Raw genomic sequence first — 24,558 nt, forward strand, 5'->3', positions numbered from 1 at the left:
TGTGTGTGTGTGTGTGTGTGTATAGCTAGAATTAGAAAGGCTGACACAATTTGAAATACTAGATGCAAGAAGTGGTTTACAACAAGGGTGAGCAGGAAGTAGATCTCCAGATGTTTTGGATGTCAACTCCTAGCATCCCTGACCATTAGCCATGCAGGCAGGGGCTTCTGGGAATTGAAGTCCAAAACATCTGGAGATCTAACTTATGCTTGCCCCTGGTTTACAATGACTGAATCTTTATTCCATCTGTCTGGGTGGCCTAGAAGATGGTAGGTAGACAAGTGGTAAGGAGAAAATACATTGGCTTCCCATATTGCCACAGGGGTGAAAGACTAGCACACATGGAGAAAGAATGGATGAAGAAGGATGGATTAGAGGCTATCTGAAATTCAAGGAAGGACGGCCAGAAAGGAACTCTTTGTTGGTTTACATTTATATTTTGTCTTGGTGTCTTTCTATCACTTCTCAGTAGTGATGCTCAGAGTTGGTATCCATATGGAAAAACAACTTCTGTTGTGGAGAATAAGGGTGGAAGTGCTTGAATCTTGGATATTTGACTCTCTACTAGAATTGTCATGAGGTGCTTACACCCTGATTGTAAACTGCTTAGCTGGAAGTAAGCTCCAGTGATCTGAACTGAGACATTAGAAAGCTATGCAACCAGCCCTATGCATGTTTACTTGGAAACAATAATTGTATGTTCAATGGGGCTTACATCCAGGTAAGTGTGCACAGGGTTGTATCTTCAGTGGGTATGTTTGAGTGAGATGTCTGTACCTGTTTACTGTGTTGTTTACCCATGAAATTCAGCATGGTTGCCAGTTCTTCCCTTTAACAGAAAAGGTCAGTACCTTTCCTAGTTACTGATAACCAGTCATCTCAACAAATGCCATTCTGTCTCCAAAGTTTGTTGTGAAGTGGCCCAGCCAAGCAGCTGGAGACATAAGTAGAATCTTTCCTATCTCCAGTGTTTCCATATTGTATCACAATCACCGTACTCAGGTGTCACTCAGTTTAGTTTGTCCATTTGGCATTTGTGAGGCCTCACTGACTGGCCTTCATCTCAAATGCGAGTGCCTTCCCATTCTTTTTGGTGCTCTGTTATCATTACCATTCCTGAAAGCCTCTTGGTAGTAAGAGGTGATGACCAACCAGGCGAGGGCTGAAGGCTGCCTTCCCCTGCTTTAAAAACTTACATGTTATCCTGTTCTCATTATGGAGAGGTTAATTTCTGACAATGGTGGAAAATGATATAAACAAGATCTGGGTCTTAAACGTTTTTCCTTTTGGGTATCTTATACTGTTAAAAAGTAAAGCTAGCCATTTGAACCATTGTTACTCTATTCTTGAATACCTATATAGCTTTGCCCTGAATGATCTCCTACTGTATTTTACTACATGTTATTGTTCCATATCTTGTCATTTTGAGTGCTAATCAAGTGAGATAAATGGTTTATTAACCACTTATTGTGGCATCAGCAGTGACATCAGCTGTTAACCTATCAGCCATTTATTCCAGGGAAGTCCCATCAGTGTAACTGGGGCTGTATTCACAAGAAGTGTGGGTTATGTAAACTGCGGCATCTATCTGTAGAGATGAGCACACGCATTACTGTTTAAGACATTTTTGGAGGACCTGTGCCTATATGACTACAAGCAAAAAATAAAATAAGCCCCAAATGAGCACACTGTTCCACCAATCAGAAGGAAGGTTTCACAAACCAAAATAAAAATGGCATCCAGTCTGTATTTAAAAATGAATCTGACAGCCCCATTTACTCAGATCCTGCCCAAAGTATACTTCATATTTTCAATTTTTTTTTTACATAAAACCAATCACAATTAATAAATGTGATTGGCTTGTTAAATGGGAATCTATGGTAATTAGGAAAGACAGCACATGCACGACTCATAGAGCAAGCTCTTGTGGCCTCAGAATTCTGCAGTGAATAGCATGCAGTCCACTCAATACAGAATGGACAGTTCAGGGGGAAAGAGATGAACAGAACACAAAACAGGATGGGGTGGGAGGGACAGAATCTTTTGAAATCTGACGGACTAGCAGATTAGAGGCAGGGGTGCAAATATTTCTTTGCAAAATTTAGTGATATTTCCTAGGAGCCAGCTGAGCACACCAGTGGAAGGACGGATCCTTTCCTTGTTAGTGTATTCTGGTCTCTTCCCCTAACCCCTACAGTGACCCCCTATCCTGGAGGAGGCATTACCCACAGTGTCCTACTTTACAGAGGAGAGTCCTTTATTTAAAGGTCTGTCAGAGGACAGTCCTCCCTTTGAAGAGCTGTTCAGTCCAAGTCAGATTTAAAGATAAAGAACCATAAGAAGGGAGAGGAAGGGTCTCCATATTGCCCATTAAGAGTTAGCACCTGGTCACAGTCTTCTCCACTGTGGCGAGATGTATTTTTGTATAAATTAGCACATGCAAATTTTATGCAAAACAGTGCCCTCTTTTTGGCGATACATTTCCTCTTTTCTGGTGATGTGTAAGTGGTCACCCTAGTTGCCCAGGGTCTTGCATCTTGCCTCTGCTTTTGACCCGCCTCATGGTGAGACAGGGTTGGGAAAGGAATGAACAGCAGCAGCTAAAGGGGAGGAGAAGAAGTCCTATAAATGGCAGCGCAGAGAAGAGGAGGGGAAATCTTCTTCATGCCCTCTTTGGCAACGCAGAAGTCAGTTGATAAGGCCCATTACTCTACATGCCAGCAGTTACTGAGTGTCTAGATTTTTGCACCCCGCCTTATAGGAAGCAATAATTTGAAAACATCTTCACCAGTGCATACTGTGTGGATAACATCTAAATTATGTCCATTCCATGTCAGGATTTGGATCCCGATTAAGGTCATTCCCAAATTCCTCCTTATGCAAGCTCTTCACCTAATTAGGTTATCAGCAGCATAGGTTGCCAAAAAATATTACACACTGACTGGGTTCACATGACACGAGGGTGGTTAATAAGCCATGGTGGCTTGCTGACCACACCCAAGTGTGCTAGTCATGTGCCAGTTTATTTCCCTAATTACCCTCACCAGACACGGGTTATCATGATGTCTGAACCTGGCATGGGTGGATGGAGAGGGTGGTTACCAAACCACCCAGAACTCACGGTCTGTTGTAGGGTTACTGGGTGGTTTCTTAACCATCCCAAGCACCCACTCTTGCTGGCTTCCGACATCATGACCACCCATACTTGGCAAGAATAATTAGGGAAATGAGCCAGCATGCAACCAGCACACTTAGGGGTGGTTAACAAGCCACCATGGCTTTTTACCCACCCTTGTGTCGTGAGAATTGGGTCAGCGAAAGGTACAATAAAAGAAATGTAGAAGTGAAATAGAGAGAAAGAAATGAACACATTAATTAGGTTCCGAGCACGTCTCAATACAAAAATGACAACACTTCTTTCATGTATTAGTCATTTAAAATAGGGTATGGAGGCATATTGCCTTTTCCCTTTCAACACACATCTTAAGGCTTTGTTTTCCTGAAAGCAGTAGTATTTATTGAAATGCGTTGTTTCTTCTTGGGCGAAACATTACTTGCTTTCTTTCCTGTGTATTAACACTGACACTTTTTCAAAAAAGCATTAAATAAGAAAAGAAACCTTCATTATGATGGATATAATTAAATAACGCATAGGCATTCATTTTTCACAACGGAAACTGGTATTGTTATGTTCTTGACTTGATTCAGTTTGCAGAATTGAAACTAGCCAAAAACACCATATGATATTAAAGCAGTCTGCTTTTGAATTTGCATACTTCCGTCAACTCCAATGGTGTCAGCAGAAGATCTGCATGAAGGTGAGACAAGAAATTCCTCAAAGTTAACCATCATGCAAGGTCAAGCGATTCCAAGCACGTGCGAGTCCATCACATAAGCACATGGTTTTGAGCCTAGGAAAAAATGTCATTGGTCCTTGCTAGTAGCATGCATATGGTGTGAACAAAAAAGCACCAACACAAAAGAAAGCACGGAGTGGTGGGCATGGTACAGCTTCATCTGAATGTGACATTTCTACAGAACAGCTGACAATATGCACAGAACCTTTTTTGAGCAGAGAAGAGTGATCAGAGTTGTAGGGTCAAACCATGGAAAATAAACATGGCACCTTCAGAAAAACTTTCGTTTAGATAGTTTCATTTCTGTTGTCTTTTTTTTTTTTTTTTTGCCACATGTCTGATTTTGCCATTATTTTTTCTTTCTTATCTATCACATTGTCATGCAGAAAAAGTTACAACTTAAAAGAGAACGCATTAAAAACAAGTTTAAACTCAACAGTTAACATGGATATTCTTTTTTACACTGAAATTAAATTGTATATAAATACCTCCTGCTCTTACCAGTGGGTGGTGTTATTCCATGTATTTACATATGAAGCAGACAAGAAAGAGATAAATCTTTCATAAGTACAATATACAAAAGACAGTCAGCATATCAACCTTGCACTAAGGCACATATGTGAATAGCCCTTAAACTAGATGGATTGAATTTTATGAGCATAAGAAATAAAATATTACAAAATAACCCAAGGAACTGTGTTTATTGTTACATATTGGATTTAAAGCAAATGCTATATGCCATCTCGTACTCATACAGTTGCAAATTGGGATGTCTAATTAACAGCCCAACATGAAAATCCATGAATATGGGATAATAACACATTCAAAACTGCTTTCCAAAATATCAAGTCTTGCATCGTGCAATAATCATCTAGTTGTGATTTAGACATTACCTTTCTCCATATAGATGTCACATCTATTAGGCTGCAATCCTATACCCATTTACTTGGGAGTAAGCCTAACTGAACTCAACAGGACTTTCCTCTGGGTAGACATGCATAGGATTGTACTGTTCATGAATGAAAGCTGCACCCTTTGTTAGGGACACTTTTGTTATTTAATATCTTCAGAAATAATCGGATGGGGTCAAACCAACTCAAAATGCATCCTGAGAACTTTTTCCAGCAAGTCGCTGAGAGCTTTGATTGATATTTACTCAAGTAGAGACACTTCCATTGGGATCATGCCAGCTTAAGCTCTAGAATCACCATTCTTGTGATGCAACCTCTAGAAGTGTGAATTCTGTCTGTAAGTTCTCCCCATAGAAACTGGACTAGATTAGGGTGTTTCCAGACAAAGGCCTTTTTGAACCTGCTGATTTGTGATACCAGTCAGCTGGATGTTGTACAAGGATTATCCTAATGCCTGGGCATATGTGCATCAATCCCAACAAACTGATTAGGGTCTAGCAGGATCAGTGCTGGTGGCACAATTCAAAAGAAGGAGAAGAGTTCTAGTTGGCACCTCTTCCTTTTGATACTTTTCTTCCCTCTTCTGGTTTAATGCTATAGCATTAATTCAACTATTGGAGAAGTTGTCTTTGGGACTGAAGAGTTAAATTTAATGAATGAAATCCAACTTCTTCCTGAACTCATCAGGATATCTCTTATTGACTTCAGCTTTTTAAGGCTTTGTTGGACCATCTCATCTCAAAGAGACTTTATTTCATAGAATCACAGAATAGTAGGATTGGAAGGGGCCTATAAGACCATTGAGTCCAACCCCCTGCTCAATGCTGGAATCAAAGTCAGAGCATCCCTGACAGATGGTTGTCCAATTTCATCTGGAATGCCTCCAGTGTGGGAGAGCACACTACTTCCCTAGGTAATTGGTTCCATTGTTGTACTGCTCTAACAGTCAGGAAGTTTTTCCTGATGTTCAGCTGGAATCTGGCTTCCTTTAACTTGAGCTCATTATTCCATGTCCTGCACTTTGGGATGATTGAGAAGAGATCCTGGCCTTCCTCTCTGTGAGAACCTTTCAAGTACTTGAAGAGCACTATCATATCTCCTCAGTCTTCTCTTCTCAAGGCTAAACATGCCCAGTTCTTTCAGTCTCTTCTTGTAGGGCTTTGTTTCCAGTTGCCTGATCATCTTCGTTGCCCTCCTTTTCCTTACATGATCATTGTGGAGAGACATGCAGACTGTGGACAGATGATAGGTTTTGAAAGAGAAAGCATAGTAGAGCTGGCTTTGTCCATTGTGCACAACATATTCTTTTTGTGTGTCCCACCATGGTCTCTGTTCAAACCATTTTTTTCGTAACACTTCAAGCTGTAGCCTGGGAAGGCTAAGCAATCTCCCAGAAGCATAACCAGCATTCCTGCAATAAGTGTTTTAATTTTGATGATACTGTTAATTTTGATTTACTGTGAAAACGGTGGTATCTAGTGGACAGCGTCCATGACATACTTTCTTCTTCTACCGTAGGCCTGGTGTGCTTTTGGAATTGTTTTGCATTTATTATAGCATGTGGCAGGATGGATGGATATCCATATGTGTGTTCACACAGACCTTTAGAAAGAAGGAAAACAGCAAAATATTTCCCCTTGGTGTGAAATTAACTAGCATCAACTGGTTTGCTCTGGTCTAATACATTCCATATCCTTTCCACAATACTAGGGGGAGGAACTGCAGTTATGAATTAGGAAAACTTTGCAAACAGTAAGGCTTCCTCCTGCTGCTTTATTGCATTTGTACAGTTATCAAATGTTGGATCACGGGAGTAGCTGAATGAGAGGTGTATCTCCATTTGTTCCAGCTGAAATGATCATCTGCACACAGCCTCAGTTTCTGCAGCTCTAATATCTGTTTCTCATCATCTTTGCCTATAGAAGCACGTTCTTCTAATAACAGCTTATGGATAAAAGCAAGAAACCTGTTGATAGAAGGTAATCTTCCCAATTCCCTTGCTGAAACTATCCTGTGGAGTGTTTTTTGCTCTTACGCTAACATTCAGGAAAGTCTGTGAGTTCTTGAATGTGCAAGTTCTTGTCAGACACAGGAATAATCCTTTTAAAAACCTTTGATATGTTGATGCCAATTGGATGCTCTTTATGCATTATATTTCAAACAATGGTACCAAGGAAAATAGCATTTCTTTTGGGTAAAGATAAAAGGGTCATAGCTCAGTGGTAAGGCACATGATTTGTATGTAGAAGGTCCCAGGTTCAATTTCTGGCATCACCAATGTAAGCCTGGGAAAGACTCCTCTCTGAAACCCTACAGAGCTGCTGACAATCAATGGACAATACTGAGCTAGATGGACAATCAATCTGATTCAGTATGAGGCAGCTTCCTATGTTTTTAAGTTTGGCATTGATGTTTCTGCTAATCCTATTACCCTCACTTGGTACACTGTGGACTGTACTAGCTTGGACATAAATGTGGGAAACTATAGGTTTCTATGCTCAGGATACAAAGTTACAAAACCCTTTAGCAAGAATTCTGCTTTTGTGTTGGCTTTTGACAAAGAAATGCGGACAGCAATGGACAAACTGCATTTCCAAGTATTACTTCTGATTATTTTCTTCTGAGAACCAGCCTCCATTTTCCTACCAACACCATACCCTACAATGCTTTAGTGCAATACGAGTTAAATACTTGGTGCACCCAATGGGATTCTTGAGCCCCCACATGACATATTACCAACTGCTTTTGAAACTGACCTCATATTCAAAAGCAGTTTGCGCTGTAAAACTGAGGGCACCAATTTCAGAAACAGAAGTCCACAGTCCCTGTCCCTCTAATGCATGGAACTAATTGCCCAATTCTCTGGATCCCAGCAATTTGTTTATATTTATACAGTTGTCATACCAGAGTGGAAAGAATAATCCCATTTTAAAAGTATTAGGATCAAGGGCTTGTTTAAGTCCTATTGATTTCAGTGCAATCCAATCAACATGAAACATTTGCCAGTGGTGATGTGTGGATCAGGCTATTTCCAGAGAAGGTTTTCAAAATCAGGTTGACCTAGGGTCAAACTACACATTACATGCATTTGCATGCTTCTTTCCTCTGAAAGTATGTTTGGTCTTACTGAAAAGCAGCCTTGCAGGCAGCCATGGAGAGCAGAAGAGCTGTAGATGCCATTTAGCTGTTTCTCTTCCTGTGGTTTGTCTGCTTAAAATTGTGTGTGCATGTGGACACCTGTGTGCATGCATGGGCACACACATCTGCACAAGCTGCTTTTCTTCCTGCAGGGAAAATATAGTTCCTTTCCCCCCATGGTTGGGAAAGCAGCTGTGTGTGTGTATGTGCAATTTTGAGTAGACAAAGAGCAGAAAGGAAAAGCATTATGCAGTCATTCCTTACTTTGGGCTTCTGCTTCCAATTCATGCCTTCAAGTTTGCTTTTCAGTAAACAACGCAAAACAAAAAAAGAAACACACAACTGTACATAAAGTGTGTTTTGTCCCTTAAGCTTCTTCGTTTGGGCACCTAGACATTGAAATAATCCTTACCCATCATCCACTTAAATACATTTTGGTTCTTATTGTGTGTTATACTATATCACCCATCATCCTTTCAGCAAAGAAGCGGCTGTTAATGTTTTCTATGGAATAGCCTAATTTCATGGGGAATGTCAGTGTGATTGCTCATGTGACCTGTGCCAGGAGGGATCTGAAGCAGGTTTTGGAAAAAAAAGTATTAGAAATGATACAGGCCAACTCCTACAGCCAAATCCAGATTCTGCCAAGCCATTACACTTGCCCCCAAAGGGTGGGAATGGTTGCCTTATGAATCTATCCTGTATTGCACTGATTAACTAATGGCTGTTAACATGATACAACAAAAATGTATAACGGCACAGATGTAGACTAGATACTTTAACCGGAATGTAAACTTAAGTCACTAAGGCCATCCAAAGTCATGAAACTTGTTCTTCTTTCTGTGCCATTAGGTACATATATTTTTAACTGTCAAAAGCAGATTTACATACCATGTTCATGTCAATGCCATTTGTGTATGTCCATGCATGCTGGAAATACTCTTCAAGCCGCTGCCTCAAAGGGTTGGGGATTTGATGAAAGCGTATAAACTCTTTTACACGTAGCATCTGCATGTGATACCGTGCAGTCCCTGAATACAGTCTTTGGATTATTGCAGATACATTTCCAAAAATGCTTGCATACATTAATGCTGGATAAGATAAAACAAACAAACAAGTGGTTAGATTGGACTTGGCTCATACAAAAAGTAGCTCTTATAAACTTAGAAGTTCAACAGTGCAGCCCAAATTTCATTTTATTGTATCTTAATCTTCAGTGCAAAAGAAAAACAAAAGTTAACAGCTAGCTCTTGCTAGTGATGAACGATTTTGTAGATCAGCTTTTTTTTTAATCAATGTATTTATTTAAAATTATTTTTAGACTGCCTTTAAGAGTCAAACCTTTACATGCAAGGCAGGAGGTAGATCTCCAGATGTTTTAGAGTTCAACTCCCAGAAGCCCATGCCAACATGGGCAAAAGTCAGGAATGCCGGGAGTTGAAGTCCAAAATATTTGGACAACTACTTTCTGCCCATCCCTTATGTAAGGGGTGGTCATGTGGCTGCTGTGACTTGCACAAATCCAGCAAGTCAAAAGAGGGCTTCCCCATCTGAGTAAACAGCACTGGCTATCTGTCCACCCTCCAGTGTAGAGGCACCAGTTCATGCCCCTGACAACTCTATGCATTCCCATGTGGGTCAGAAGTCTACCGGCAGATTGATACTTCTACAGTCAATCAAGTAGGAGTCAAAGATCATGTGAACCAGGCCTAACACCCCAATCTTAAAGATATGCATAGCCATGTCCATGTCCAGAGTGGTTTGTATACACGCGCCTGAAGCAAGTGGGACACTTCTGTCCTGCTATGTTGTCTGTCAGTTCCAATCCCCTTCTAACATTTTACGATCATGTGCCAAGCACAAAAGGTTCATGTAGATGGAGCTGTCTATGAGTTATTTGCATTGTCCTAAGGATACTGGGTGGATACAATGTGCATGGTGCCACAGCCCAACACCCCATTTCCATGCAGAACTGTGCCAAGGAATAGCTTTGCCCAGCCTTGCGGTGATGTATCAGACAATGGCACTTCGTTTTCCTTCCCTGGCACAATGTCCTGGCATAGAGTAGAACTGCTCAATTGTGCCAGCTCATCAACCCAGGTTGGCTAGCTTCTGACACCAGTGAAAGATGACTGATGGTGAAATTACACTGGCTTAGCATTTCATTGATGGATGATGCAATGGCTCATATGAGAAGATTCCGTCTGAAGTTAAGAATTTGAAAACTTATTTATTTATTTATTGCATTTATACCCGCCTTTTTTCCTCTTGCAAGGAACCCAAGGCAGCTGACATTATCCTCCTCTTCTCCATTTTTTCCTCACAACAACAACCCTGTGAGGTGGGTTGGGCTGAGAGTCTGTGACTGGCCCAAAGTCACCCAGCGAGCTTCCATGGCCGAGTGGGGACTAGAACCCGGATCTCCCAGCTCCTAGTCCAACACTCTTGCCACTACATGCCTGCTTAAATCTCTGTCATTGAAATCAGTGAGACCTGGGGTGAAATCAAGCAGACAGGGGAAGAACATAATAACGTAAGAAGAGCCATGCTGGATCAGACCAAGGGTCCACCTAGTCCAGCATTCTGTTCATACAGTGGCCAACCAGCTGTTGATCAGGAACCCACAAGCAGGACACAAGTGCAACAGCACCTTCCCGCCTGTGTCCCCCAGCAACTGGTATACAGATTCACAGTACCTGTGATACTGGAGGCAGCACATAGCCATCAGGACTAGTAGCCATTGATAGTCTTCTCCACGAGGTAGTTATCTAACCCCCTTTTAAAGCTGTCCAAATTGGTGGCCATCACTACATCCTGAGGTAGCGAATTCCACAGTTTAACTATGTGCTGGGTGAAGAAGTACTTTCTTTTATCTGTCCTGAAGGGCTGTGGCTCCATGGCAGAGCATATACTTTGCATGCAAAAGGTCCCAGGTTCAGTTCCCACCATCTACAGGTAGGGCAGGGAAAGACTCGAGTCTGAAACGTTAGAGAGCTGCGGCCAATCAACATAGATCAGCTTTCCCACAACTCCCAGCATTCTTGACCTTTGGCCAAGCTGACTGGAGCTGCTGGGAGTTGAAGTCCAAAGTATCTGCAGGGCACCAGATTAGGGAAGGCTAATGTAGACAACACTGAATTAGATGGACCAATGGTCTTAGTCAAAGGGAGCTTCAGGTGTTCAAGTGGTTTGAATACACATTTGTTGCATCAGGGGTCTTGAACCTTTTTCAGCCCAAGTTCCAAATTCAATGTCAGAGAAGCTCTCAGGGGCCACGTTCCAGTGGTGGGTGGGGTAGAGGCATAAGGGGTGGAGCCAAAGGCAAAAGGGGTGGGGCCAAAAATCCCAGCATATTTTAGCTTAAAGCTCTTAATGCCAGTAACTCAGCCACAGGAGAGGCATTTCAAGCTTTTTAGAGTGGGGGAAAAACTGCACAAAAGCTGGGAAACCACAAAACGATTGGTGGCTGGGGAAAAGGAGATAGGGCCCAAGGAAGGAAGTGGGGCCACATAGGAACCCTGGACGGCGGGATTGGGACTGAGGTGGGCCAGATGTGGCTCTCTGGCCTGAGGGCCAACACCCGTGCGCTACATTGAGAGGGATTTGTTTTCAGGGTTGAGAAGATACGTTCGAGCCACTTTCACCGCACTTTAGAATATCTTTCACTCTTCACCCTTAAACTGCTTAACTTTGCCTGGGCTGTGCACCTAGTTCAAGACAAGAGAATGTCATCGGGAGTTTTTGACAAAAAGGAATGGAATAAAAGGGCTGGATCGATAACCCAGATACCTAGAAAAGAATTCTGTGCAATGTTGTAGTTTATAATCTATTATGGGCATGTTTACAATCACTTTGGATATGAGCTCCGAGTACTGAATATGACATACACTATGCAAGAGCATTAAAAACTCATTAAATCAGTTTCATCTTGAAAAGGATGATGTACATTTATGTTTTATAGAAACTGTAATACACAAACCAGTTAAACATTATCGGTTTTAAACTGGCTGCCTTAAACTTGAGTATGTGCATTCGTAATGTAATACCCTTTCAGAGCGCTGGCAAAATAAAATAAATAACACTGGAAAATGTCATGTGGCTTAGTGAAGGGTGCTACCATTTCTTACTAGCTCTGGTCCAGTGCCTTTAACTGCAGCATGACTGGCAGAAATTATAACTTGAGGGACAGGCTATTTGAAAGGTCACATTCTCCCATAGAAGCCTGCCTGGATGTTAAGATCTTCAGGGAAGGTCCTTCTCTCAGTTCCGCCGCCATCAGAGGTATGTTTCGTGGTCATGCAAGAGAGACCCTTCTCGGTTGCTGCTCCCAGGCTGTGGAACTCCCTGTCAAGGGAGACTAGTTGGATCCCTCTCTATTGTCCATCTGCTAGCAGGCAAAGGCATTTTTATCCAGACAGGCTTTAGCTGGTCTGCTGCTGTAGGGGGGTTTAATGGTTGGGTGTTGTCTGTTTTTTTTATAGTTGTATTTTTGATCGTGTTTAAATTGATATAGTTTTATATCATATTTTAATTAAGATTCTGCTTTTAATCTGTATTTTATTATACTTAGCTACTTTGAGCACCGTTTTTGGCAGAAAAGGAGGATATAAATTAAAGAAAGAAAGAATATTAAGCAGGTGAATGTTTTCCAACCAGAAACAGTTTTCACCTGTTAAATTTCATGTCAGGCTGCTGCTGCTATAGGCACAAAAGGAAGGTGAGTAATAAAAATGGTGGCAGCCTTTGACCAAGCAGCACAATATTCTGCACAGTTGTGTCTGGAATGATGCTACTCACTTCCTGGTGCTGCAAATTTTAGGACTGAAGTATTTGAATGCTACTTGATCACTTAAATCCAAAAATTTCTGTTGGATTGGCTTATATATTGGGCTGATTTAGGCCTACCTGGGGTTCTGTGGTGTCCTTTTCACCATCGGGCATGAATACAAGATGGGCACAGCAATTCTAAGTTGCTGATGGTGGGAGGTCCATGACAGAGGAACCACCAGTTTCTAATCCCTTCCGGGTTGTGCTGGTTAGGGTGGAAGGTGGTCATTTTTCTTTCTCCCCCCTCCATTGTCTCCCATTGCCTGCAATGGGAAGGAATGTACTATGCCAGCTATGAAGCTGGTGTAGTTCCCGGCTCTGTTTGGAGGCAACGGAGCCTAGGATCCTGCAGATTCTCAGCCACTCCCAACACCCTGCCCCAACAGTCCCATTTTCAGCCCCACCACTGGTAGGAAAGCTCCACTGCCATCTGGGGAAGACCTCCAAGGGTGGACCTCTCTCTCCATTAATAGACTTCCCTCTTCACCCAAGTAGGGGGTGGTTCACAGTATTCTATTTTCCCTGGGATGCCCTCCTAGAGACCATAAGATTGCAATGTTAGATTCTCATTAAAATTATAATGCTAATTCAATGTGCTTTTTTTCTTTTTTAAACCAAATGAGAAACAGATGCTGTATCACTATTTTATCATTGTCATTTTGATTCTAGTTTGTGTGGTGTTTTTTTTCTTTTTAGACACAAAGAGAACAGAGAGTTCATTTAATTTCAAGGGGTGGGGGGGGTGGGAAAGCTACTGTGATTAAGGGTCCTTTAATGCTGTATTGAAGTCACAATACTTCAATGAGAATGTTAATGCTCTACCTTGATTACTGATTCCTAAAATGAATCCAATTTTTTTTAAATAAGCTCTTATACAAAATGACAGAAGGTTCTTAAAATGACAATGTTCTCATTAAAGAACATTAACTACTGAGGAAATTACTTCAGAATTCTCTGTAGAAAACCACAAAACATGGTTCAATATATATCAACACTATTTAATATAACAAAATGAGAGGCTAATAGATGAATTGCCCTATAGGGGCAGAGAAGGAAGTACAGGAGGTGGCTTTCATGTGAAGTTCAGGGATGTCACCAGAATGAGGGCTGTTTTTGAGGGTCTGGGAAATATAGAGACCAGGTTTACGTGATCACCGCAGCCCACCATGGCTTAAATAAACACACTGCAACCCACTGTGGTTTAAATAAGCTATGGAGAGTTGCAGTATGTGCCAGGTGGCTTTTTAATATTCAAGTGGCAATCATGGCTTATTGTGTCACCCAAACTTGGAAAGAGTGGGTTGTTGTCATGGTTAATAAACCATCCAGACACCAGGGGCTGTATTAGGATTGTGTGTGTGTGCGTGTGTGTGTGTGGCGTTTGTTAACCATGCCAACTAGGGATGGCACAGGCGCCCGATTCCATCTGGGAATCCGGTAGAACTCCCTGCCTGCACCCTGAAGCCCCGCTTGCCGAGCCCCAAGCCCCGCTCGGTGAGGGGCCTGCACTCACCCTGGCAGCCTCATCAAGCTCGGTAGTCACCAATTTTTGAAAAATAAAACGGCGATTGCAAAATGTGCATATTTGTGTATGCGCAAAAATGCACATTTTTACAAATGCTCGCATTCGCATATGCGCAAAAATGCACATTTTCACACATACGCAAATGTGTGCATTTTTCTGATTGCCATGTTATTTTTCAAAAAATTGCGACTGCAGAGCTCGACGAGGCCGCTGGGATGAGTGCAGGCCGCTGACCGAGCACGGGAGGGACTCGAGCGCCATCTGGGGACTGGCAAGCGGGGGCAGGGGCTGGGTGGGCACCTGGGGATCCCAGGCAGGGGTGGATTTGCACATCCCTACCAACGACCCACTAAAGCTGGGTTCGAATGACACGATAAGCCAAGGACATGGCTTGAATATTCAAAATGGCCACCCACTTGTGCCACAGCCCGCCGTGGCAAAAATAAGCCATAGTGGTCTGCTTGATCATATAAACTGGCCCACTGACATTAGGCAGAGTTAGGTGGCCAACTCAGGTAGCTGATTTTAGGTGTCATGAAAGGAAAGCAAATGGATAGTTATTTTATTTCTTATAGTTGTAGTTTTACTGCCAGGGAAGAGGGGAGGTGCTTGTGGGATTTTCTGCCTCAACTCAGGTGCCAAAATAATGTGACCAGCCTTAGGTACTAGGCAACACTGGGTACTGTGGGGGCAGGGAAGGAAGTGCCATTTACTGCTCTGCCTCAGGCAGCAAAAAGCCTTGGACCACCCCTGCCAAGGAACACAGGGCTCCTATCCCTTTAACACCCGCGTACAGGAAGGATTTGTTTTGCCATTTTTCCCCGCTGGGCTCCTGCATGAGAAGATGCACCTGCTGAAGTTCCTATTTCTGCCCAGGAATTAAAAAGACAGGAGCACTGTGTTCCTTGGCACCTGCTCACCCTAGGGCAGGGGTGGGAAATCTATAGCCCCCCAGATGTTGTTGGATTGTACATCTAATAGCCCCAACCATTGGCCATGATGACTGGGGCTGATGGGAGTTGGAGTACTTCTTGACACAATACATAATTAATGTATGGAATTCTCTGCCACAAGATGTGGTCACAGCCACTAGCTTTGATGGCTTCAAAGTGGGATTAGAGAAATCTATGGAGCACAGGCATTAGCCATGATAACTGTGGAAGATCTGGGTTCAGAGATCATATTCCCACAAATCCCAGTTGCTGAAGAGAGGGGCAAGTGGACGGGAGGGTTGCTGTGCCTTCAGACCCTGTTATGGACTTCCTAGAAGCATCTGGTTCGAAACTGTTGGAAACAAACTGCTGGATTAGATGGACCTTGGGTTCCATTCAGCAGGGCACTTATTTCTCCTCTCCCTGCCATGTCCATCAGGCCTGAGGTACTCTTAGGCAGTCTCTTCCCCTGAATGGCCAGTTGCCACCCTCTGCTTCCACTGGTCACTACTAGGCTCCACCTGAGCCTTAGGAGACCCAATGACAGTGGAGAGCAATGGGTGCAGAAATGTCAGGGGCGAAGTTGCAGAACCCTCTGCAACAGTCATGTTGGCTTCCATGCCCATCCTCTGTGGCACTGTTCATTTCTCAGCACAGACATTTATTAATTAGCCCCCTCTAAAGTACAACTTCATCTCATCTATTCATGCTTCAGATAAATTCCACTTAGCCATGTCAGTTTTTGAAAGACGTCTGCTTGGTCTATCAAATCTGTCATTCATTTATCCTACAGATTTGACAGGCCCTGCATCATCTCCAAGAATAAAGGCAGAGAAAATCAACAGAAGATTTCTTTATTCCCAACTCTATATATGTTGAAAAATATGTCTCCCTTCTCCCTTCTCTCTAATACAAACACAACAATTTTTAATTTACTACTACTTCTAGGACAATGACAACTACTACTGCTAATAACAAGGCAGAACAGAAAAGAATAGTACAGAATACAATCACTTTAACTTGCCTTAGAAAGATAGTAAATATGGAGCCATCTGTATCACCTGCAGAAGAGAGTTCCAAACTTTTGGGGTTGCAACATAAAAGGCCCTGCTTCTTATGTAGGCTCATTATGCCACAACATGTGATAGAATCCTTAGCAAGGCTTAAGCAATAGTAGGATGCTCACATGGGAAGAGGCATTCCTTGAAATAATCAGGGATAATTCCTGATTTACAATTTTTATTAAGGAATTAAACAAACTTCTTGATATGAATCCGAACTATCCAATACACAGTACTGTGAACTTGTTATTTTCAGAGATTTCTCCTTCTGTATACCTTTCCACCGATGAAGAGGATTTAACTCCAAAGATGTCAGGCACATGGGATATTAGTATAAAGAAGTCTGTTTTATTTCTTATTATAAATTGGATGGTTGTACAGAACTGATCTAATGAAGTTTGTTTTCTCTTATTCCTTTGCTCACAATTCCTTACCTGAAGGCCTTCAAAAGAAAAACCCCTTGAGGGAGTTCCAGTTGGAAAGAAAGCATAGTTTCATTTGCCACAAGGCAAATGGCCACTTAGTTAGAAGAGATCCCTTGCAATTTTTCATTCTCACAAGAATTTAAATTGAGAAGACATAACCATACAATTAATTGCCCCCGTCACATCAGGTTCTCTGCTTTCCACGCACTCAAAGTGGGCCTTATCCCACAGTCCTTGATGAATTAAAGCTACTACTACTACTACTAGCTTCACGACAGAAGCTACTAGAAGGTCCTTTGAGTAAGGAAGGATTAAAAACAAAAACACGTTGGTCCTCAATCAGCTATTTGCATATATGCATGTTTCCTTGAATCTCTGCAATGGCTGGAACTCGGAGAAATAAAGTGAGATCTATTATGTGCCACATGCTGTCTTCCCTCTGCAGTACCAGGAGAACCAAACATGACCTACTTTTTTCCTTGCATCTTTCTAGCATACTCCCTGTAGTGAAGTATGAAGACAGAGGGAATACAGACAGGAAACAGAGTACACATGTAGCACTGTAATGGTGTATCCTCCTCAAGCACTTTGGACTGCAGGCTTCCAATCTTTTAACATATCCAAGTGATCTTGAAATGAATGTACATAAACAGAACCCCCTCCCCTGCCTTTCCTGCTAAAAATAGCATTCTTTTTGTGTGTGTTGAGACTTCCAAACTAATGCTTGCAGTCTCAAGTTCAACCCTTTGAAAGGGTTAGCATAACCAGGCCACAAGGTGATTCCTGCCTACAGAGATGTATATAGCAAAGTATTGTATTTTTACATTGGTTTCTTTTATCAAATGGTCCCCTCATGCTCCTGTGATATTAACACTCCCAGGAATTTACTAACTAACATTGGTGTCAGCTTAAAATCCCTTGATTCCTAGCTGTTCTTCTGCACTGGGATCTTGCCAAGGCTTTTCAGTGAAAACATGATGTTGGGGAGAATTCAAGAGACCCATCTTAAAGACCGCCTTCTCCCATATATAACCCGAAATGATGTAACATCAACCGAGAAGGTTTTACTTATTATCCCTCCTGCTTCTGTATTTTGGAGGTACAGCAAGTCATTGCAAGGAAAAGGGCCCTCTTGGTGGTTGCCACCGACGCTGCTCTTTAGTGAGCTTCTATAGATTGCCCCAAACATGGCATTTAGCCAGTCTTTTTTTGATGGGCTGCTTTCTTCCACAGTCTTCCTAAATACCCAGTGATAATGAAAGTATACAACATTTATGAAGACCCAACCCCTTTCCAGATATTCACTCATATATAATTAGTGACCTGGTTTGCACAATTGAAGGGTAGTTAATAAGCCATGATGGCTTGTTAACCATCCTGCACATACTGGTCATGTGCTGGTGGGGATTAGCATACTCACCCTTGGTAATACAGTTGGTCATGTGCAAACCAGGCCAAGATGGCTTGCTGCCATGGGTAACAAGCCACCCAAAACCCATGGGCTGTTGTAGGATTCTGGGTGGTTTGTTATCCATGGCAACAAGCCACCCTGGCTGGGTTTGCATGACACAATAAACCGCGCAGCTGAGGGTAATTATGCGAATCCTCTGGGCATGTGATCAGCATGCGCACAAGGGGAAATAAGCCACCAGCTGCGATTGTGCAAACTGGGCCAGTGTGTGTAAGAGGTGGTGGTCACAGATTCTGCCACAAACCGAGGAATGTTCATTTGAATGTTAATTCTAAATGAATAAATGCCTGAAAAGAATTCCACTATGCATCTTGGAGGGTAGCTACTTACTCATTGCCAAAAAAAGGAGACACAGCTTTGCATAGTACATGCATATGCTCATTTGCATGTATAGATGAAAATGTCAAAGTATTTACTATAATTTAAATATACAATCCGTCTTGCCATCATGGAGAAGACTGTGACTACGGGACCTCTGTGCTTGTTCAGTCTGCTCTCTGGGTGCTAACTCTTGATGGGCAGCTTCAAGCCCCTTGCTCTCTCATCTTATAGTTCGTTGTCTTTAAACTGGATTTGGAATGGACAGCCCTTCAAACAGAGAACACTTTCAAACAGAGGACTGTCCTCTGTATAGTAGGACACCTGGCCACCCTAGCATCTTATAGAACTAGTTAGTGTAAGCTAGTGACAGAATAGTTCTCATTCCTGGATGTGAGTGGTTCAAAGATGTACAGTGCACTGTCAGATAAGCAGGGAAGACACTGCAGGGGAGTGGATACTGGCCTTCATGGATGTGTTTGTGTGAGGGTCCTTTCAGAAAGAGCTGCATCTAAAAACAATTGTTAAAAAGCTGAAGTTCATTGGCATAGATTATTTTTAAGACAGGTTGCTGAAGGGACCAAGAAAAGAGAAGACACACAGAATATTCCAACAGTTGTTTTTAGAGAAGATATCCACAGAAAATTGATCAATGGGAGTTCTGGCAGCCAACTAAGCATCCCTACATTAGGGAGGATGTTCAGTGGAGCTCAATGGGTCTAAACATGATGGTGCTATAAGCCCACTAGTTCACCTGTCTCCTTAATATAGATTCTAAATGTGAACTGGCCCTTAGAGATGCTATAAGTAAGCCTTAGATAGTGCTTAATTTCTAAAAGTGTCAATACTGAGCCTTATCTGGAGTACTCACTTGTGGTGCTGGAAGCCTTTACCCCTATTCCCAGGGATACTGACCTGTAGTGATAGTTTAGGGGAACGCATTCTGGACTGAGAGCCGCTCCTATAGTTAGGATTACTATGCACTGCAGTACTGTGCCCTGACGTTGAAAACAGATTGCAGAATGAGCAGAGATGAGCCCTGACAACACTTCTATGTGGAAAGCGATATTAAAAAGTGCTTTCCCTTATAGGAATTTTATCTAAACCAGGGGTGGGCAACACACAGCTCATGGACTGCATGCAACCCCACACTGTGGCCCCTGCTATCCCCCCAAATTTCATTTAAAAAATGAATGACGGAGCACACAAAGATCAGATTTAGTTTGTTTGGCACTCTGTAACTGGTACAGATGTCATTAATAAAATAATAATATATATATTTTTAAATCAGCACCTGTGGAGGGAGGCGCTTGGGGGGGGGGGCGTCCAGGAGGCAAAAATGGCCCCCAGACCTTCTGCAGTTGCCCACCCCTGGCCTAAGCCTTCACCACCTTGCATACAGTAAGCTTTTCTTCACTCTTCTCTTCCCAAATTGTTCTTGGATGTTTAGCCTACGAAATGGTTGTAAGCTCATTATTAAATGTGTGCGTGCAGTGAAAATAGAAAAGCATCCCTACTTACAGCCGATCAGCATGACACAAATGGAAAAGATTTTCTCTGAGTTGGTGTTTGGAGACACATTTCCAAATCCGACGCTGGTCAAGCTGCTGAAGGTAAAATAAAGTGCGGTGACGTATTTGTCCTTGATAGATGGTCCAGAGCTGCCATCGCTCCGATTGTAATGTTTTCCCAGTTGTTGCCCCAGGGAATCCAGCCAACCAATTTTAGGAGACAGGTAATGCCTTTCAACATTCCCGATGGCATACCAAATGCAAGCCAGCCAGTGAGCAATGAGGGCAAAGATGCACATAAGTAACATCAGAACAGCAGCACCATATTCAGAGTATCTGTCCAGTTTCCGGGCAACCCTCACCAAACGCAGCAGCCGCGCAGTCTTCAGAAGGCCAATGAGAGTCGTGGTCTGCAATAACAAAAATGCACAGTGCACGGTTAGGAATGGACCTACATTCTCCACATCCAAGGAAGGGGCTATAGAAAATCGTTTTTATGAAACTACAATGGCCTATATATAAATATGCTTTTTAAAATTTTCTCTCCCCCCACTCCGATTTCTTCATAGATCTAAGGAAAAGTCACATTTTAAATGAGAAGATATAAGCTGGGATCTAATGAACTACTTTAGGCAATCTTCATGGGCTTGTACTTTTACCTGCAAGCTTACACACACTTTCCTGGGAGTAAGCTCCATTGCATACTGTGGGCCTTACTTCTCAGTAGACAGGTATGGGATTCAATTGTCATTTATTAGATAGAGAACTGATTCAACAAAACTCAAACGCAGCGTGCTTAAGGTTCCTGGGAGGTCTTCCATCCAGGCACTGACCAGACCCAAGCCTGGCAAGTTTCAACGAGGTAGGTGCATCATGTGCATTCAGACCATAGCCCTAGCTCACTCTTCCCCAACTGGGTGCCCCCCAGATATTTTGGACTTCAACTCCTGTCAGCAACAGCCTGCATGGTCAGTGTTCAGGAATGCTGGGAGTTGTAGTCTAAAACATTTGAAGGGCACCACATGGGGGAAGGCTGCTCTAGTTCAACGGAATGTATGCCTTTTTGGTTTTACAACAGCTGATCCTCCTTTCCCAAGCCATATCACAAATGGCCCTCTGTTTAAAAAGTGGTTTGTCATGTATCATTGGAGTGGTGGGTGGGATGCTGTTATCTGAGAAACACAAACGTAAAACCTCTCTGGGCACATGGAACTTACTGTGGGATTCTTTGGATCTTATTAACCATGAACCTCTGTCTACATAATAACAGCAAGCTAGACCCATTTCCAAAAACGGAAGCACTTCAGAATCAATAGCGTGTTCAATCAGTGCAAGCCAGAGGCATATGTGCTGGGAGGGACTGTTGCTGAGTGGTAGTAGAGCAAGGTCTCAGGTTTGAACCCCAGCATCTCCAGGTAGGGCTGGGGAAAAAATCCGACCCGATACCCTGGAAAGCCACCACTGCCTGTCAGTGCCAACAATACTGGGCTAGATGGACATGCGGTCAGACTCGGCATAAAGCAGCTCCCTTTGTTCCTGTGCCACTGTTTTTCCTCCCAAAACTTTTAAGCCGTTCTCCCCAAAGAACTGTCAAACTGGATTTTGAGCTCCCAGATGTAAAGAGCGGCTTGGGCGATTAATGCAAGAGGCACTGAAGGAAGATCTCCAGGAAAGTGCCTATGTGTCCATCTTAATAAGCACACAGGAAGCTGCTTTATCCTGGGTCGGACCACTGGTCTATCTAGCTCAGTGTTGTACACAGTAAGGGTGGGCAGAAAGTAGATCTCCAGATGTTTTGGACTTCAGCTCCCAGCTTTCTTAACCACTGGGCATGCTGGCAGGGCCTTCTGGGAAATGAAGTCCAAAATATTTGGAGATCTACCCTCTGCCCAACCCTGTTCTGCACTGACTGGCTGTAGCTCTCCAGGGTTTCAGACAAGGGTCTTTCCCAGCCCTACCTGGAGATGCCCGAGACTGAACCTGGTAGGACGTTTTGCATGCAAAAGAGGTGCCCTAACTGTGAGCAACTGTTTTCCGCCCAAAAGTGCTTGAACATTTTTAGGCTGCACCAAATTCAGTGGGACAACTGAGCACATCACATTCCTAAATCTCTCTGTCTGCCCACTGTTGAGAGCACAATGCCGGACTACGCAGGACTTCCTTCTGATCCAGCTGGGCAGTTTTTGTGCAATTCGAGCTGACTGGGTAGTAAATACATGCTCTGTTTTACACAGTATTCAAACTAGAGTTCTGGAGTTCTGTGCCACCTTCAAATTTTGCTCTAAACATTCTATAGTTGGCAATTACAGAGGCTTATCCATTATTAATCCTATAAAGCTGAGTACTAGTTACAGCATTCTAAATAGTAACCGCAGAAATTCCCTCCGCTCTTCAAATCTATTAAGAATGTATGATATTAAAGCAGAGTGAAGAGTGACACTAGGTTTGCGCACACACACACACACACACACATATATATTTATATATATACACACACACACACTGTATATATAAACTCTCCCATCATCACTACCATCCTTTTCTTTTCTTTTCTTTTCTTTTCTTTTCTTTTCAGAAGGCATTTATAATGCATGACGTTGAACAGCTGAAAATGTTTAAAGTTCTGGTGGGAGTAGCTGGCCCACTAGTTTCTTTCTACTAAGTGCCATTTTTAATGTTTTATTAAACTTTTATATATTTTATGCATTGCTGAATTTAGATCTCAATAACAGTCGCCTGGAAATAAGGGGAAAGACTGCTCCAGGGGCTGTGTTAGTGGAAAACAACATATTCTGTTTATAATTATACCAAACTTGCAACTCTCTTCTTGCAACAACACAATGTGATAGCTTAGTAATAGCTGCTCACTGTGCCATTGTTACACAATGGCAGTGCCAACAAATTAAGAAACTGGTGGCAGAATCGACATCCACTGTGGGTGTACTGGAGAAGTGTGGTCTAACTATGAACACTGCCGTATTTCTTCTAGGTTTCCTCCCCCTGCTCCCAACAAACACCATGCATGCATATGTCAGGGGTTGCCATTCACAAAGTGAAGCCCCAAGACAATTTTGATGAGAAAGAGTAAAAGCTGTGAACAAACAGCACTAGCTGATGGCTACACCACCAGCCTTCCCCAACCTGGCGCCCTCCAGATGTGTGGAACTACAACTCCCATCATCCCCAGCCAGCACAGTCATTGGGAAAGCCTGGGCTACATCATGCCTCACAGACATTGTCATGTGTCTGCTTGTGAGGGGGCAGCGGCAATGGGTATCAGCTGTGGACAAGGAAATCCCAGGTCAAATCTTGCCTTAGCTTGGTGGCCTAAGGCTAACCACATCACCAAAAAGAAAAGACAAGAAATAAAATAAAACATCAAAAAAGAGGACAAAAGCAGAAGCAGGTTTGCATACAATTTGCCTGTGCTAATTTATATGTATACATGCAAGTTCAGAAATAGCTTCTATGTTTACTCAATTTATCTAATGCTGCATGTAGAAACTTATTTTTCTAGAGCAGGGGTGCAGAAACTCATTCCTGGAGGCCAAAGCTGTCCCTTCCGGAGTCCCAATCCAGCCCTCCAGGGTTCCCCTTTCCCCCAACCACCTACCGTTTGGTTATTTCCAGGCTTTTGTAAAGTCTCTCCCCCGTCCTCTGTCTAAAGGTTGAAATCCTCTCCTAAGGCTTAGTTACTAACAGTAAGAGGTTTAAGTTAAAATATGCTGGGATTTTTGGCCCCACACATTTTGTCTTCAGCCCCGCCCACGACTGGAATGCAGCGCCCAAGAGCTTCTCAGAAATGGAATCCGGCCCTTGGGCTGAGAGAGGTACTGCACCCCTGCTGTACAAAGTGTAAGAACAACCCTCCTCACTCCTCAGAGGAGCCCCATCCCTGTGTTTCTGTGAGAGCAACCCCTGAGGGCAGGATGTTGACAAAGTCCAGGCATTCATTTGGGGAAAAAGGAATGCATGGGGAAGACTGATCAGGGTTACGGCTCCTCCTTAAGGATATCTGCTTCTCAGTTCTGATTACTGAATCCTCCAGTAATGCTAATATCTGCTCAACCTTCAATTTCCAGAACTCTGATGCTAAATTGATTTATGATTAGTGGCCATTAGGCTGAAGGGCACTATATATGCTGGGATCTGATGAAGTAGACCAGCAAAGGTATTAAGGTGCCTTGGTCTGTCAGATGGTAGAGCCACATTTAGGAAGGTATTCATAGGTATTCATCTGTTTGGAGGAATGCATTCTAATTAACTAAACATATGTGGACTCTAATTAATTTTCTTTCTGAGATAACAAGACATTTTTTTAACTGGCTGGCAGACCTTTGATCCTGCCCAGGCAGTTTTGCTTTCTCCACATCATTCATTTTCATTATTTATCTCTCTTTATTTTTTTATATTTTTGTATCCTAGTAAGACTGCAATCTGATCATCCCTGGGCATCCCAGGGTCCATAGGATGTTCCAAATGTGGAGAGAGGGGTTTGATTTTGGAGGGGGAGAGCTATTTGACCTCAAAAACCTGCTCCCAGTCGCCACGGAAACTTCTGCAGCTCTTGCCTCTCTGATGT

At 42.8% G+C, this 24,558-nt stretch overlaps 1 protein-coding gene across 1 annotated transcript in view; it reads right to left on the reverse strand.

The window, feature by feature from the left end:
- The window catches only part of KCNH7 (potassium voltage-gated channel subfamily H member 7), a 430,246-nt gene that overhangs the window by 55,872 nt on the left and 349,816 nt on the right, over window positions 1-24,558 (reverse strand). The window contains exons 8-9 of the mRNA XM_084811821.1: window positions 19,987-20,386; window positions 8,798-8,997 (exon numbers count right to left, since the gene is read on the reverse strand). Coding sequence (XP_084667947.1) covers window positions 8,798-8,997; window positions 19,987-20,386 — 600 coding nt within the window. The remainder of the gene's footprint in view (window positions 1-8,797; window positions 8,998-19,986; window positions 20,387-24,558) is intronic.

This window comes from Heloderma suspectum, chromosome 1 (assembly GCF_057233095.1).
Source record: "Heloderma suspectum isolate Gila_16-S chromosome 1, 16-S_ref, whole genome shotgun sequence".
Lineage (NCBI taxonomy): Eukaryota > Metazoa > Chordata > Lepidosauria > Squamata > Helodermatidae > Heloderma > Heloderma suspectum.